This window comes from Taeniopygia guttata, chromosome 17 (genome assembly GCF_048771995.1).
Source record: "Taeniopygia guttata chromosome 17, bTaeGut7.mat, whole genome shotgun sequence".
NCBI lineage: Eukaryota > Metazoa > Chordata > Aves > Passeriformes > Estrildidae > Taeniopygia > Taeniopygia guttata.
Window position 1 is genome coordinate 8,497,486 of NC_133042.1, and position 16,845 is coordinate 8,514,330.

At 50.9% G+C, this 16,845-nt stretch overlaps 1 protein-coding gene and 1 long non-coding RNA gene across 5 annotated transcripts in view; one reads left to right on the top strand and one right to left on the bottom strand.

Annotated features, from left to right (window-relative positions):
• The window catches only part of OLFM1 (olfactomedin 1), a 34,737-nt gene extending 18,814 nt beyond the window's left edge, over positions 1–15,923 (top strand). For 2 of the 4 annotated variants that reach the window (NM_001198849.2, NM_001198848.2), the window contains 4 exon segments: positions 1,765–1,920; positions 4,234–4,453; positions 10,574–10,680; positions 14,107–15,923. In NM_001198849.2, coding sequence (NP_001185778.1) covers positions 1,765–1,920; positions 4,234–4,453; positions 10,574–10,680; positions 14,107–14,781 — 1,158 coding nt within the window. In that variant the 3' untranslated portion in view covers positions 14,782–15,923. 4 annotated transcript variants of the gene reach the window in all.
• LOC140685240 (uncharacterized) lies at positions 139–983 on the bottom strand. The gene is made up of 2 exons (XR_012058545.1): positions 847–983; positions 139–793 (listed from the first exon to the last, which is right to left on the bottom strand). It is a non-coding gene; the product is annotated as an uncharacterized lncRNA (long non-coding RNA).
• Positions 15,924–16,845: the final 922 nt, after the last annotated feature.

The following is a 16,845-nucleotide window of genomic DNA, read 5'->3' on the forward strand; positions in this document are numbered from 1 at the left end:
GATCAGGCTGGGAGCTGGGATCAGGCTGGGATCAGGCTGGGAGCTGGGATCAGACTGGGATCAGGCTGGGATCAGGCTGGGATCAGGCTGGGAGCTGGGATCAGGCTGGGAGCAGGTTGGGATCAGGTTGGGATCAGGTTGGGATCAGGCTGGGAGCTGGGATCAGGCTGGGAGCAGGTTGGGATCAGGTTGGGATCAGGTTGGGATCAGGCTGGGAGCTGGGATCAGGCTGGGATCAGGCTGGGAGCTGGGATCAGACTGGGATCAGGCTGGGATCAGGCTGGGATCAGGCTGGGAGCTGGGATCAGACTGGGATCAGGCTGGGAGCAGGCTGGGAGCTGGGATCAGGCTGGGAGCAGGCTGGGAGCAGGCTGGGAGTAGACTGGGATCAGGATAGGATCAGGCTGGGAGCTGGGATCAGGCTGGGAGCTGGGATCAGGCTGGGAGCAGGTTGGGATCAGGCTGGGATCAGGCTGTGAGCAGGTTGGGATCAGGCTGGGAGCAGGCTGGGAGCAGAGATCAGGCTGGGAGCTGGGATCAGGCTGGGAGCAGGTTGGCTCCAGAGCCAGCCCTGACACAGCAGCAGCAGGGTGGGTGCCCGGTTCAGGCTGGGTGCCTGGTTTGGTCCAGGCTGGGTACCTTGTCCAGGCTGGGTGCCTGGTTTGGTCCAGGCTGGGTGCCTGGTTCAGGCTGGGTGCCTCATTCAGGCTGGGTTCCTGGTTCAGGATGGGTGCCCGGTTCAGGCTGGGTGCCCAGTTCAGGCTGGGTGCCTGGTTTGGTCCAGGCTGGGTGCCTGGTTCAGGCTGGGTTCCTGGTTCAGGATGGGTGCCCGGTCCAGGCTGGTGCCTGACTCACTTTCCCCACGGACGTCACCGCGGCGGTGGCACTGCTGAGGTGACGTGGCAGTGGCAGGAGCAGCACCCGTGGGCTGAGCCACGTCACGTCCCCACAGTGGGACAAACACATCCAGCCCTGCTGCAGAGCCCTGAAATACAGCTCAGTGCTAAAGAGGAGCCGACGTCAGAGCTCGCTCCACCTCTCCCAGCCTGGAAAACGGGAGGGGATCTCTTAATAAATCAGATGGCGGCCAACCTTCCAAATCAGGTCAGCCTCGCTGGCGGTGCCCTCCCCTCCTCACACCTCCAGCTCGATTTCTCCCTGCCAGCCCAGCCAAGCTCCCCAGCCACGCTCCTGCACCATCCCCCGGCGAGGCCAGATGGGCTCTGAGTGGGAGGGCACCAGTGGGCACCAGCCATGCCCGCTCCAGGATGCCCTCCCTGCTGCTGGCTGTGCTGTGCCAGATGCTGTCGGAGCAGGCTGGGTGGGCAATGAAATTCTGCTGGCGGGCACTGAGGTTTGTGCTCACCAGGAGATGGAAATGTGCACCTGGGCTGAAGCTTGTCCTGCCAGCCAGGTGTGCTGCTGTCACCTCTGAGCTCTCCTCGTGCCACAGCAGGTGCCTGTCAGAGAGGCCAGCCTGAGTTTAACCTCAGCCTCATCTCCATGTTGGATTGCTGAATTCTTCTCTTTAGCACAGCAACAGCAAAAAAAAAAAAAAAAAAATTCATTTATGAAACCGGTTTTGCTGTGTTTTAGAGCACGGGGTCGTAATCTGGGAGCTGCTGTTGATGAGGCAGTAAATAATGCAGGGGCTGATTGCCCTTTAGCTGTGCTGAGTGTGTGGGAAAGGTCAGCCTTGGGATGCAAGGGGGGCTGCCTCACTGCTGGCAGCACCTTCTTAATGAGTCCCTTCTCGTTTGGCAGGTGCAAAACATGTCCCAGTCGATAGAGGTGTTGGACAGGAGGACTCAGAGAGACCTACAGTACGTGGAGAAGATGGAAAACCAGATGAGGGGACTGGAATCCAAATTTAAGCAAGTGGAAGAAAGCCACAAGCAGCACCTGGCAAGGCAGTTTAAGGTAGGTCTGATTTCCAAACTGCTGTGGCCAGGGAATGGTGGGCACGGGGCACTGCAGCCCTGGCTCCCATCAGGGCACCAGCTGTGGGCTCCTGCCTGCCCAAAGCACGGCCAGACCCAGCTGTGGCCTCACATCCTCAGCCCTGCTTCTCGCTATAGGGTAAAAGCGCAAATCTCTGTGCTCCCACACCCTCCTGGGTGCCCAAAATTGGGGTGATTCCATCAGGGGGGTCTGCAGGGAGACACCTGGGTGAGGTGGGTTCCCCTCTGTGGCCAGGCAGCTTCTCCATGCCATGCCCAGCACCTATTTCTAGGGAAAAAAAAAAGGAACTGGGGCTCCCTTTGCATTCAGCAAACCCCATCTGCCCTGGGGGTGGCTGGGGAAAGGAGTTCATCAATCAAACATCACCCCCTCTGAAAAAATACCCCAAAAATACAATTATTACAGCTGTCCTCAGGCTGGCAAACTGCACATCTCCAGGATTTTGTCCAATTTTGGGTGTTGGCAGAAGAGGCAGCACCTTCTGATGAGTTTTGTGTGGTGTCCTGGTGCTGGGCAGAGGGGGAGAGGAGCTGCAGCCTCTGGAATGCTGCTGGCACTGGGAGCAGTGGCCAAAGCCTCAGGAAGTTGCTTGAGGATGAATGAAATTGCCAAAACGATGTTCTGAGCAATACTGGAATCCTAAATTTTAGCAGTGCTGTGGGTTAATAGATATAAAAAATCAAACAGAAAAGATTTCTGGTTGAATTTGGGGACTTTTCTGATCAGCCACCCAGCTGATTCCACCCTCATTTGCAGGCAGCTGGCTGGTATTTTAAAGCAGATTTTTTTAATGCTAAATACTGAAATACCATGATTATCTCATAAAAAGCTGGGAAGATGGTTCTTAAAACTTTTCACCAACTCCACCTCCTCCGCTCCCCATCTCCAGTTACTGCAGGACCCTAAATTTAGCTCTGCAGTCTGGATAGAAAGACTTGAGCATGAGTTTCTTTTATTTAATTATTTCTTTATTTCAGTTATTATTGTTCCCCCCCCCCCCCAATTCTGATGAGTTCAACCCTCCCCATTGCCTACCAGGGAACTTTAAATGAAATAAAATTAAAACATTCCCCACATGCAAAGCGCAGGAAGGAAAAAAATCTCATGGCTTAAATAGGAGGGGATGGATGGGAAGGGGGCTGAGGAGGAATTCCTGATCCTGTTCAGCCCCAAAAAAAGCTTCAGGACACTGGCAGATGTCACAGCCCCGGGTGCTGGGAGCTTGGCCACTGTAATTTGAGCAGCACCAGGGATTTTTGGGTGTGCTAACATGCTTCACTAGGAGTAGGTGCATGCATATTAATGTCTACTCATTAGCTGCTGGAGCAAAGCATCTGCAACAAAATGCTGCATTCTGAGCCTTTAAATGAGAAAAAAAAAAAAAACAAAAAAAAATTAAAACAAAAAAAAAAGAAAAAAAATTCTGCAAAATCAATCCAATAATGAATTTTATTTTTCTGTTCCGTGCTTGAAACCAGTGAGGAATTTTTGTCCAATTTGCTGCCAAAGCAGCATTTGAAAGAACAGCCACAGCATTTTGTTCCTGCTAATGCCAGCATTAAACTGTGAGTGTTTTAGAGCTCTTGTGTTGGTTTTTTTTCTCTCTTTAGTGCCGTAAGAATATTTGTCTATGAATGGCTATCTATATAAGGCAGGTTAGTGAGCTAGATCCTCAACAGTATTTCATTTTCTTGCTTACAGGGCTAACTAAAAAGCAAGTTTTTTCAATGCTGCAGTGACTGAAGAAGCAGTTCACTCCCATGTAACCATGAAAAGAGGGCCACAGAGCATTTTGCACCATGCATTGATTTTTTTGATTATTTTCCAAATTAGCACCATATCTCACTAAGGAACCTTGAACCACACAACCGAGATCTTCCTTTGCATGCAATTGTAGATGCATTTCATGAATAGTTTGAAACCCTTGTCAATGCATATATATCTTATTTTCTTTTATTTTTTGGAAAGAAAAAAAGAAAAAAAAAAACAACAACTCTTTGTGTATGTGATCTGAAGCATGTAACCCTAAGATGTTGCATTCTAAAAATGACAAATAAAGGCCTTTCCCAAATATTTTGGTGTTCTGCAGCCTGTTTAATATGTTCTTGCCAAGACATCATTCGGACCAAAAATAATAATTGAGCTAATTTTAATGCTAATAATTGTGGGATATGTGAACATTTCGCTCCCATAGGAAGCACCCAGGTCAAGGCAGAGTGTTGCAGATTTTTGCACGCATAGCACTGAACCGAGCTTATTTTAACCTTGCAGGCAATAAAAGCGAAAATGGAGGAACTTAGGCCTTTGATACCAGTGTTGGAAGAGTACAAAGCCGATGCCAAATTGGTATTGCAGTTTAAAGAGGAGGTCCAGAATCTGACGTCAGTTCTAAACGAACTCCAGGAGGAGATTGGCGCCTATGACTACGAAGAGCTTCAGAACAGAGTGTCAAATCTTGAAGAAAGGCTTCGTGCATGCATGCAAAAATTAGGTAGGCTCAGAACCACCATGGTGGCTCCAACGCCACCGGCGCCAACGCACGCATCCCGGCCGGAGGCAGAGATGCCCCGCTGGACATCTGGTGCCGTGCCCGGCCGCGAGGGATGAGCTCCACACAGCCAGGGGCGATCCTGCCAAGAGTTGTGCCACCAGGAACATTCCTCCTGGCAGCAGTCCTGCCCAGGATTGCTGGCAGGAGCAATGCTGCTGGTGGTGTGAGCGCTTCAGGATCCTCCTCCCCTCCCAGCGGGCGTGTGGGCGGCTCTTGCATAAGTGGCAGCTCACGCTTATGCAAAGCCAACACTTGCACCCCTTTTGCTTCTGCATCCCTGGACCTGGCCCGTCAGCAAAGGGCTCTGCTCGTGGTGGGGGGTGTGTGGGGCTGTGCCTCGGTTTCCCTCGGTTTCCTTTCTTTTTATTTTTGTTTTTGCATCTTGCCAATCCCCCCGGAGCAGAGCATGAGGAGCTGGCGCGCGGTGCGGTCCTGCCCCTGCGCGGGATGTGAATCCTCCCTCTCCCGTTCCCCGAGGGAGCAGGGAGCCATTTCCACCAGGCTGCTGCTGAACCACCAGGGATTCATCTCTGACCTCCTCCAGAGGGTTTGCATTGACTGAAACCCTTGGGGCCGTTGTGGGGAGGCTCGGCTGTCGCCAAACCCAACGCGTGACCCCAAAGACGGGGGGAAGGAGGAGGGCGCTGCCTTCCACAGCTGCAAGGACTCTCTGCGCCATTTGTTGGGCCAGCTCTGACTTGATTTAATTTCTCCTTCCATTATTGACTTTCTTGCCACGCCATTTAGATAATCCAAACACATTAACTGCTCTGCAGTCTATTTTGGTAGCACATACGAAATTACACTCTCAGGTAACTTCACGGAAGATCAGATCTCTTCTGAGCACTTGATATCCTTGGCAAGGTAACACTTTGTTTCTCTCTTGGCTCTGCTGCTGGGGTTGCTTTTGCTGGTTTCTAGATGCCTCCACACTGTGAGCAGCCACCTCCCCTCCATTCCCTCTGCATTTCCATCCTCTGGTTCCTTGGACATCCCTTGTAGGCTCCATCTCAGCCAGAGAGTAAAATTCCCATTTAAATGTGGATTCTCAGAGTATTTGAACAAGCCAGGCACCGAGGCACCCTTGGGACAGGTAAAACTCCCCTGGCCAAGAGAGACCAGAGTTTGATTTCTCATTCATTAATAAGTGCTGGTGCCCCAGGTTTGGTTTGAGAGGAGGACAGGCTGAGGCTTTCTGCCCCTTTCTATTGTCCCTCCCCTCACCCCGTGAGGGTTGGGCAAGGAGGGAAATTCTGACCTTGCCCTCACCCTCTTGCTGAAAGTCTAATGGGGACAGGAGTGGGCAGGGCTGGTCCCCAGTTCCTGGAGCTGTGTCAGGCAGGCACCGGGCAGTGGTGATAAGGAAGGATGAACAGATAAGAAGGAAAAATAAGAAAGGAGAACAGGCCCAGGAGGGTGGGGTGGGCACACAGAGACCCCCTGGCAGCCCCACATCCCCTGCAAATGGATCCTCTCATCCCTCCCCCACTGAAGGCAGAGAAGATGCCCTAGGAGGGATCCCCTTGCTGCACCCAGAGCCTTCAGCCCATCCCTTGAAGATGAGGAGGAGCTGTGGGTCGCAGGGAGAGGGAGCAGGAGCAGGGATTTGAGACTTCAAATTTGGGGACAGTTCTTTAAACAAAGCCATCCTGTCCCCCCCAGTTCCTCTCCAACCAGGGAAGCTGGGACAATCCTCCCACTGACCCTGGACAGGCTTTAAGGAGTAGCTCCCAAACCATTCAGGACTCCAAAAAATTAGAATTTGCTCTTGGACCATCAACCCTTTCTGCTCATCCCACCCCCTCATGCTCCAGTTGGGACCAGTAGCCCAGGTAAGAATGAGGCAGGTAGGAATGCTGAGCTCTTGCAGATAACCTTGTCTAGAAACTTTTGGGTGTTTTTTTAAATCTTTTTGAGTCTTTATCTGGGTTTTTTGGCTTCTCCCTGCCCTTGCTCTCTCTCTGGGGTCAGGGCAGCTCTTTTGCAGCAGCCCTGGGTGCTCACAGAGATGGATTCTGTGCCTCCAAAGGCTCATCCCAGAGGATTTGCTGCTCACTCAGGATGGTGATTTATTTGGTCACTTAAAAGAAACAGCACAGATTGAATTTCCAATGCTGTTTATCTCTCTGGCATGTAAACCACTGGAAATGGCTGCTAATTGAGTTAAATTCAGTAACAGCCTTACAAATGCTTTGCTGCCACACAGTGATTGCCGAGGATTTTGCTTTGCTGCAGGTTTTCTGCTCAGCTGGGCTCTCTGATGTCTCAAGGAGAAGGTTCTAGCTGGGTTTTGCTGCTCCCCTGGAGTGTGTGTGCCCCAAACAGGGTCAGGGAGCTGCTGCCACAAGCACAGGCCAAGGGGAGGGGAGGGATGTGCCACATTCCCACCCTGTTCTCCTCTCCCAGGGAGCTCTGAGCCTTGGCAGTGCCTTTTCCTCAGCCAGGGTCCTTTTTTGCATTTTGGGTTTCCTAAGCATTATTGATGGATCAATAGTGAAAACACTTCCTGACCCTGGCATGTGTGTGGAGGGAAGAAAAAAATCAATAATGGCAGGTTCAATCTGTGTTTCTGTTCACACTCCTAAAGATCCCTGTTTATACAGGGATTTTATCCTTTCCATCAGTGTTCCTAAGAGGAAGCGCAGGGCTTGGCACTCCTTGGATCTAGGGGGAATTGAACTCAGGCAGGACAAGATTTCCTTGGGAAAAATCCTGGTGCAGGGATGGGGATGGAGCCCCATCCCTGATGGGTTTGGAATGAGGATGGAGTTCCATCCCTGATGGTTTTGGGATGGGGATGGAGCTCCATCCCTGATGGTTTTGGGATGAGGATGGAGCCCCATCCCTGATGGTTTTGGGATGGGGATGGAGCTCCATCCCTGATGGTTTTAGGATGGGGATGGAGCCCCATCCCTGATGGTTTTGGGATGGGGATGGAGCCCCATCCCTGATGGTTTTAGGATGAGGATGGAGCTCCATACCTGATGGTTTTGGGATGGGGATGGAGCCCCATCCCTGAAGGGTTTGGGATGAGGATGGAGCTCCATCCCTGATGGTTTTGGGATGAGGATGGAGCTCCATCCCTGATGGTTTTGGGATGGGGATGGAGCCCCATCCCTGATGGTTTTAGGATGGGGATGGAGCCCCATCCCTGATGGTTTTAGGATGGGGATGGAGCTCCATCCCTGATGGGTTTGGGATGAGGATGGAGCTCCATCCCTGATGGTTTTGGGATGGGGTGTTCTCAACCAGGCAACAGAGATCCAGGCCCAGCTGAGCTGCCACAGCCCCATCCCTGCTGTGGAGGGCTGGGTTTGGGATGGGATCAATCCTGATCAATCCTTGGCTTCCTGGGGAGCTGGAGCAGGAAGGATCCCAGCTGTGGCAGCAGGAGCACTGAGCCAGGAGGAGCTGGTGCCTGTGCGTTGGTGGAGGAGCTGCTGGGAGCTGCCAAGCAGGACCCGTGGGCAGGATCCAGAGCTGGAGAGGAGGGGAGAGCAGATTCCACCAGCTCCTGCTGGAAAATTCCTCGTGCAGCTAAAGGAAAGGGCTGTGTGGGGATGCATTTCATGGCAGGCTGCAGGACAGAGGGACACTTGGGAAAAGGCGGATTTGTGGCCAGGAGAAAGGATCTGAAAACTCTGGGTGAAGAGGAGTGAAAGCAGCTCCTCTGTGAGGCCCTAAAATCTGCTCCCTACAGGTTTTCCCGGTCCTGGACCCCTGGGTGAGCACCAGGATGTGCTTTTCTGTGGCACAGTTATCCCTGAGTGACCTGGAATTCCCTCAGAATCCCACACTCCTGCCATCCCTGCAGCAGGGGGGGTTTGCAAAAGGCTCAGCTGCTGATATTGTGAGTGTGCTGTGCATCTCCCCAGGTGGGTGAGGATCCCAGGGGCTGGAGTTGTCCATGCCTGGGTGGCAAACCCAGCAAAGCTAACTCAGGATCTTCAAAATCCGTGTTAAATTCTCCCCAGCAGCCCAGGCTGGGTTCACAGCAGGAGAGAGAACAACCCTCCTGCACTGCTGAGGAGCTGGGCTGTGTGTGCCTCTAGCTAAACGTGTAGGAGATGTTGCAAACAACACTGCTTTACCCTTATCAGCTGCTGCTGCTTTTTTTTTTAACTGGGTTGTTGTTTTTCTTTTTTTTTTTTTTTTTTTAATCAATGAGCTTTTATAGCACGCTCCTCTCCAGGGAAATGAGAGGAAGAGATAAAGTGACAGCAATGTAAGGTTGTGATAATGGAAGGCAGATCTGGGATTAGGGGAAAGCTGGACCCCTGCATGACATTCTTGTTATTTTAACCCATTGCATCTCTTTGCTCTCCCCCGGAGCTGAGATGTTTGGGGTGCAGCAGGCAGGAGGGCAAATTCCTGTGCCTTGTGTCCCAGCAAAGCTCTGCTTTTTGGGGGCACCTCTCTTGATCTGCCTGGGTCTGGAGGCTGTGGGGGCACTGATGGTGCCCTTGCTCATGTCCTGCTGGTGCACATCAGGAATATTTTCCTCTGTTTTGTGCCCTGGGCTAAGGGGGCCCCTCTGGCCCCAGCTCGGAGCTGAGGCAGGTGGATGTGTCTGATCAGGAATTACAATGCAGGTGAGAACAGGCCAAGGAGAGAGGCAGCTGGGAGGGACTGCAGAGTTCTGGGAATGCTCAGGGTGTAAAATCTATGCTTCTATGAAGGTCAGGTTGGACAGCAACCTGATCTGGTTGAAGACATCCCTGCTCATTGCAGGGGGCTGGACTAAACGACCTTTAATGGTGCCTGATAACAAACCACCCTCTGATTTTACTTGGTAATTTGGAGCAGGATGACCTTGTCCTGAGCTGGCAGAGCTCTCCCTGTGTTCCAGCAGCACCTGCAGGGCTCCCACCTGCAGCCCAGCCCTGGGTCCTGCTGAGCAGGTACTGCAGTGCAGCTCCAACACGGCACCCAGAGCAGCTTCTCCACCCCAGCACTGCCTCCTTCCCCTTCCCCAGCCTGCCAGAGGCTCCCACAGCAAAAAGGAGAACTCAGGAAACCCCTCCTGAACTTCAGGCAGTGCCTGTCCCCCGTTGCCTCTGCCCTGGATGTGCCTGGGTTTTAAATGAGCTCTCCCTGCCCAACAGGACATCCCCCTCCAGTCCCAATCCCTCCCGAGGCATCTTCGTCTCTCCCTGTCACTCCTCACTGCACTCACGTTAAATTGTGGTGGGGCAGGGAACCAGAGTGGCAGCTTTGCTGAAACTTGGAGTATTTTTGGGCAAAGGAACTGGGATGTGGCTGCACCTTCCATGCTGAGGCTGCAGCATCCCACATCCACGGACAGAGCCAGGGCTGGGAAATGAGCTGGAGGAGAGGTGCTGCTGCTTCCCCTCGTGTTTAGGGCTTGGAAACCCAGCAAGGTGTTGAACTGGCTCCCTGAATTCAGCAGATTTGGAGCACTTGAGTATGCCTCATCCCTGGCTGACAGTGCTGTGCCCATCCCTGTGCTGGTGAGGCTGAGCTGGGCAGGATTCCCAGGACACCTCCTGAGGAATCCTCGGGATGCTCCCACCTTCATCCTGTTGCGTTGGGATTCCTGTCCCAGAGCTGCCTGGAGGATCCATCAGCATCTCCTGAGTGTGCAGCACGAGGGGGAACAGGGAAAGCAGCTGGTAAATGATCTTTGCAGGGAGGAGATTTACACTGTGGGCCGTTTTCCACCTTCCTCTTTTTCCTCCTCTGCATAACCTGTAACAAACGCACATTTCCAGCAGGGCTGGAATAGCCACGGCTGCCTTTTTATCTTGGCTGCAGCCGCTGGATCAGAGCAGCTCCTCAGCTCCTTCCTCCACCTGCCTGCTGCTCTCATTCTCCATTCTGTGCCACTCGCCAAGGAGCTGCAGCCAAGCTCCTTTTCTTGGGGACAGCGAGAAGGACACTTGTCATTAAAAGGTGTGAGACAAACAAAAGCATCCCACACTTGTTCCTGACCCGGTTCCCTGTAATTCAACCACCCCTCAGCAGGGAGGAGAGGGTGGGATGGTGCTGGTGCCCCTCAGGGGCTGTCCTGGTGCTCACCAGCCTTCCCCTCTTTTCCAGCCTGTGGGAAGCTGACGGGAATAAGTGACCCGATCACAATTAAAACCTCGGGGTCCCGCTTTGGATCGTGGATGACGGATCCTCTGGCTCCTGAGGGAGAAAACAAGGTAAGGCTGTGACAGCATCACCCGTGTGCCTGAGGACAGGGAATATTCATCACAGCCCAGCCTGTGCCCTGGGAAACCTGGGGAATGTCCTTCTCCATCCCACAGGGCTCTGCTGGCAGTGGGAGGGGGCTGAGCATCCCCCAGGGAGGGAGGATGAGGAGAAGTTGAGCAGCCCCTGCACTGCTCCCTTTCCTGGAGTGATGAGGGTCCATGGGCTCAGAATTGTCACCACGAGGTCTGTGTTGGGGAAAAAAAAAAAGCAAGTTTTGGGTTTCTAATCTATGTTTGGCAGCCAGGAGGGAGCTGGGGCTGAGCAGAGGGACCTGTGCTCCTGGTCCCTGCTGCTCTTCTGCTGGCAGCACCTCTGATAATGTCATCTGCCTGCATTTGCCCTCCATCCTCCAGCTTCATTGTTGTGAGGAATTAACTGACTGCAGCCAGAGAGAGAGATTTGTTTTGCTTTGTTTTGGTCTTTTATTTTTTTCCATTCAGACCATTCAATTTTGATCCCAAGAAGGTAGGAGGCCAATAACTGGCTGAAAATCAATCCCAGCTCCCCATGACTGATGGAATGGAAAATATCTCGAGTGTTTGCCGAGGATTTGCAGGCAGCAAAACAAAACAAAAAGCACAAAGCTTGGCTGCCTGTAATTCCCTCCTGCATGCAGCATCCTTCAAGGGATAAAGGTGCCAGCAAAGGCTGGATCAGGGCACCTATTTTGGGATCTGTGCACTGGCATCAGCTCTGTAGCTGAGAGGACAAGGGATGCTCTGGAGAAGTCACCCCTGGGTGGTTTCTTTGAAGGTGACTTGAGTTGTCAGGCTCTTTCCCTCCAGCAGCCAACTGGTTGGCACTGCTTCCCCAATTCAACACCTCCATATTTTACAGTTATTAAGCAAAATTTCACCTCCAGCCCAAACAAAACCCTGCTTAGAGGTGAGATGGGAAGGTTTTACCCACATTACGTCCCGTTTTGCTCAAGAGAGGGGACAGAATCCACCCCTTCAGGCTGTGCTTGCTGCTTCCATTGGCACTAAGACAATTTTCAGCTGAAGCTGGTGGTTCAGATGCTAAAGATCCTCCTGTGTGTTCAGAGAGTTTTGTCTCAAACCATTATTTTTTGGTATTTTTTTTAGCCACGCCTTTTTCTGCAGTATATTTTTGTTGTACAAGTGGGCTGCAAACTGGAGCTGGAGCTTCCCGAGCCTCTCTGTGTATTTAATATATGAAACCTGCTGGGAATTTTATTAGGAACACACCATTAAGTGAACTTCATTGGCTGCTCAGCAGAGTGGGGAAGTGAGGATGGGCACTTTATCATCCCCAGCTCCTGTCCCTGAGCCCCAGGAGGGCTTTGGTGTTCCTGTGATCATTTGTTCATGTCATGAAACCACGGAACACAACTGGGAGAGATCTGTGAGTGCTGTGGGAGCAGCAGGTGGATGCTGAGAGCTGGGATTGCTGTGTGTGGACAGGAGGAGGTTGCTCAGAGCCAGCTGCTGTGATGGGACATCGTTCATCCATCGATCTCTGCTCTTCCAGAGCTTGGAATGCTCTTGGTTCCTGCAGCCTCTGCATGGTGACACAGGGCTCTGCTGGGCTTTAAAAACTGAGCACAACACATTTGCATGTTGAATTTTTAACACCAGGTAATGAAATGGAAGCAGCAAAGACAGAGTCATGTTTTGGATATTTTTCCCCTGTAATTTCCCAGACTGGTTCCGCTGAAGCTGAAGTTCCACTTCCAGCTCTGGCTGTTCTCTGGTGCTCTTGCAGCCACCCCCAAAGCCCACCAAGGTTTGGGGCTGAGGGTCAGAGCCATTTGCCACGTGTCCATTCCCCACCTCTGCAGCCTCTCCAGGGAGGTAATGACAGAAGGTTGAAACTCCCTCCAAAGTTTTTGGAAACCCCAGTTGACTTCCCAAAGGCAGCTGCCAAATGCTGGGCTGCCCTTCTCAAAACTGATGATCACACTCCAGACACAGAGCTGTCAGATATTGCAAGGGGTTTGCAGAAGTAATCTGCACTACATCACCCAAATCTGCAGCCTTAAAGGCTTCCCTCTTGCTAAATTTACCTTTTCTCCTTCCTAAATTTACTTTTTCTCCTTCCTAAATTTACCTTTTCTCCTTCCTAAATGGCTCTTACAGAAAGCAGCTCTCTCATTTTCAGGCAGCAACTGCATCCAGAACGTCAGTGGCTGGCTGGATATTTCTTGTGGATATTAACTGCACAGCTTGGTCATTTGCCTCGGAATTGGTTTCATATAACAAAAGCTTTTTTTTTTTTTTTTTTTTTAAGGAGTCTAGACAGTGTCCCCAGTGAACTGGCACTTAAATGATGATCTAAAATCTCTCCCCAATCTACCGAGAGCAAGATTTAGATGTCTTTGTCTCTTATATCTCAGCAGCCTCGCTTTAAGCTTTTGATGCAGCAGTGTATGATTTTTAAACCAATATGGACTTTTTGCCTGAATTTGCCTGACAATGAGTGATTGCATCCCTCGCTCCCGCATTCCAAATTAATGGAGTTGTGCACAGCAGCTGCTGTAATTTACTGAGTGCTACCGCGGGAAGCAAAAGCAGCAGCAGCAGCGACAGAAAACGCTGGGTTTAGCCAGGGAAAAGCTGCTAATTGCCCTCGGAAAGGAAGGGTGGTGCCAGCCACCAGCATTCCCAGGGGAGTACTAAAGCCAAGGAGATAGCAGGTTATCCCCCAGGGAAAGCTTTGCTGTTCGGTTGATTTCTTGGCTGATTTGGGGCTCCAGAAATTGGGGTTATTTCTGGAATTAGGGGACAGATGTTGGCTGGACTCCAGGCCAGACTGGATGGGATTTGGAGCAGCCTGCTCTGGAGGAAGGCATCCTTGGCAGGGATGAGTTTTAATCTCCATTCCCAAACATTTTATGACAATTCCACGACTCCTGGATGTAGGAATGTGCCCCCTGTTGACAGAGTAAACAAGTTACCCTTTGTCTCCTTAAAAAGGAAAAAAGCCCAGATTTTTCTCTTTGTAATTTGGTTAAAAGACACCTCATAGGACCTTGGGGGCTTCACCTCAAACTTAAGGAGAGCCAATTGGACAGGAGCCAAAAAGTCCTGCCTAAGCAATTCCCTAGAAAAATAAGAAAACAAAAGAAGTAAATCGTTTTTGTGAAGTGTTTTAGCAGGAGCAAGAACCTCTTGCCCTGGCTCAGGTTTTCCCTATAAAGAGCTTTTTTATTTTGCCTTTTATTAAAACTTCCTTGTTTCCAACACTGTCGCAGGAGCCATCCTGCTACTTTATGCCACTTGAGGTAGCTGAGCTATCGAGGGTAGGATGTTTGTCCATATGAGAGTCTATGAGAGCCCTACACCTGGCTGTGGATTTCTCCTCAGATGTTGCAGAGGTGATCCCTAACCCCGCCCCGTGTTTGCGTTGCGCAGGTTTGGTACATGGACAGCTACCACAACAACCGCTTCGTCCGCGAGTACAAATCCATGGCGGATTTCATGAACACCGACAACTTCACCTCCCACCGCCTGCCCCACCCGTGGTCGGGCACGGGCCAGGTGGTCTACAACGGCTCCATCTACTTCAACAAATACCAAAGCCACATCATCATCAGGTTCGACTTGAAGACCGAGACCATCCTCAAGACGCGCAGCCTGGACTACGCCGGCTACAACAACATGTACCACTACGCCTGGGGCGGCCACTCGGACATCGACCTCATGGTGGACGAGAACGGCCTCTGGGCCGTCTACGCCACCAACCAGAACGCCGGCAACATCGTCATCAGCAAGTTGGACCCCAACACCCTGCAGAGCCTGCAGACCTGGAACACCAGCTACCCCAAACGCAGCGCCGGCGAGGCCTTCATCATCTGCGGCACCCTCTACGTCACCAACGGCTACTCGGGCGGCACCAAGGTGCACTACGCCTACCAGACCAACGCCTCCACCTACGAGTACATCGACATCCCCTTCCAGAACAAGTATTCCCACATCTCCATGTTGGACTACAACCCCAAGGATCGGGCTCTCTACGCCTGGAACAACGGGCACCAAATCCTGTACAACGTCACCCTCTTCCACGTCATCCGCTCCGATGAGTTGTAGCCCGGCCTTGGTTTGAAACTGGGTTTAGGGGGGGGAAAACAAATAAATAAATTCAAGAGAAAATTAAAAAAAAAATAATAATAATAAAAAGGAAAAAAAAGGGAGAAACTAATTTAAACAAAAATGCTATTAAGGAAACATACTTTAAATAAGTAAACATATAAACAGCTGCCAAAATTAAGACCAACATCATGGAGGATTATTCAGCATAAGCCTGACAGATCAGCATTACCTCTACATTTCTAGAAGTCTGGCCCTGTGTTATAGACTCACGAGTAACCGTGTACTTGCAGCTGGAACTGCACTCAGAGAACCACTTCAGTTTGGGGTTTTGTTTCGTTTCTGTTCTGATAGCAAACCTAGAGAACATCCTCAAGCAGTAAGGCAATGACTGTTGGAAGTTCACCCTCGGGAGCCTCGCTCTCCTCCGTGTGTGGGTTGCATGGACATTCCCCCGGTGCCACGGGCAGCTGTGATGGATGTGTGGAAAGGAAAAGCAGGAAAAGCTGACCCGTGAGGAGCTCTGGCTGTCTCAACAAGACCTATCACAGGTTAGTTTTCTTTGCCTTCCATTGCAGCTACTGTCTCTCTCAACTGTGTTCTTGTCACTTAGATTAACTGTGCTGAGACCCGAAGTAGCTCATGGATCTGTGTCTTAGTAACTTATTAAACACGATGGTTTAAGTATGTATTATGAACAAGTTGTTGTACCCATATTGTTTGAACTTATGTATTCAGCAACTATATTGTATAATGTATGTCTGTTATTTACCAGAGGTGGCAAAACTTTGTATGTCCAGTTTATGCAATGAATGTTGTAAATGCAATGATGTAGTTTGGATTTAATAAATGATGGTTTTTTCGTTTCTAAAAAGGCAAAAAAAAAATAAAAAAAGGTCAGTGTTCACCCTTATACACAGGTAACCAATTTCATGTTGATAATTACAGGAATATTCTCTTACTGTTATCTATCTACATAGCATTATGGTGGTTGGAAATCGCTTCCGTGGAGATTCTGTGGCAGCAGATTCCCATGGGAAGCTTTGTTTATGGAAGTGTGAAGGTAATTAATTTTTTTTTAAGAGGAAAACTTTGTACTATCCACAGTTATCTAAGGAACAATAAAACTATTAGGAGACTTCCCTGCTTTGTTTGTTGTCTTCTCTGTGTGAGGGAGCCAGTGCAGGGGAGGGAGAACAGAAATTTTTTGGGGTAAATGCTGAGCAGCCATCCTGAGTTTCCTTCCAGGGAATATTTCCTGATGTGTAGCTGGGGCTGGGAGGGTGGAGGGTTGGCTCTCTGCTCTGTAGGGATTCCCTCCCCATTTTCATCTGGAGCAGGCACTGCTTCAAGGAGATAAAATCCCGTGGTTGTTCCTGCTGTGGGCAAGATCTGGCCATCCCCTCAGGGACTGACAGTGTCTGGTGTTGGTGCCACCACAGGAGGAAACCTCATCATCTGCCACTTCTATTGGAGATGCAGACACTGCTTGGGACCCCCGAGAGCAACTGGATCCCATTCCTTCTTGGATTCCTGGAGTGCTCCCCACCGTGAGTTTACTACAGGCTTGTGCAGGTAAAAATCTCCTTTATTTAACTTGTTCTAAAGAGCCCTCCTGGTCCTGCCAAAGCAGGGCCCTCAGGGGGTACAGGATGCTCTCAGGTGGGAGATGTGGGGTCTCATCTCTCTTTGCTGTGAGATTCAGGGTCCCATCTATCTCTGGTGTGAGATGTGGGGTCTCATCTCTCTCTGTGACAGACATGAGATCCCATTTCCCTCAGGTGTGAGATTTAGGGTCTCATGGCTCTTTTCTGTGATATTTGAGGTCCCATCTCTCTCTCTGGGAGATCTGAGGTCCCATCTCTCTGTGTGTGAGATTTGGGGTCCCATCTCTCTCTGTGTGTGAGATGTGGGGTCCCATCTCTCTCTGGTATGATATTTGAGGTCCCATCTCTCTGTGTGTGAGATTAGGGGTCTCATCTCTCTTTGTCTTGAGATTTGGGGTCCCATCTCTCCCCTGCACCTCCAGAAGAACAATATTTACCAATTCCCCCTCCAGCCAGC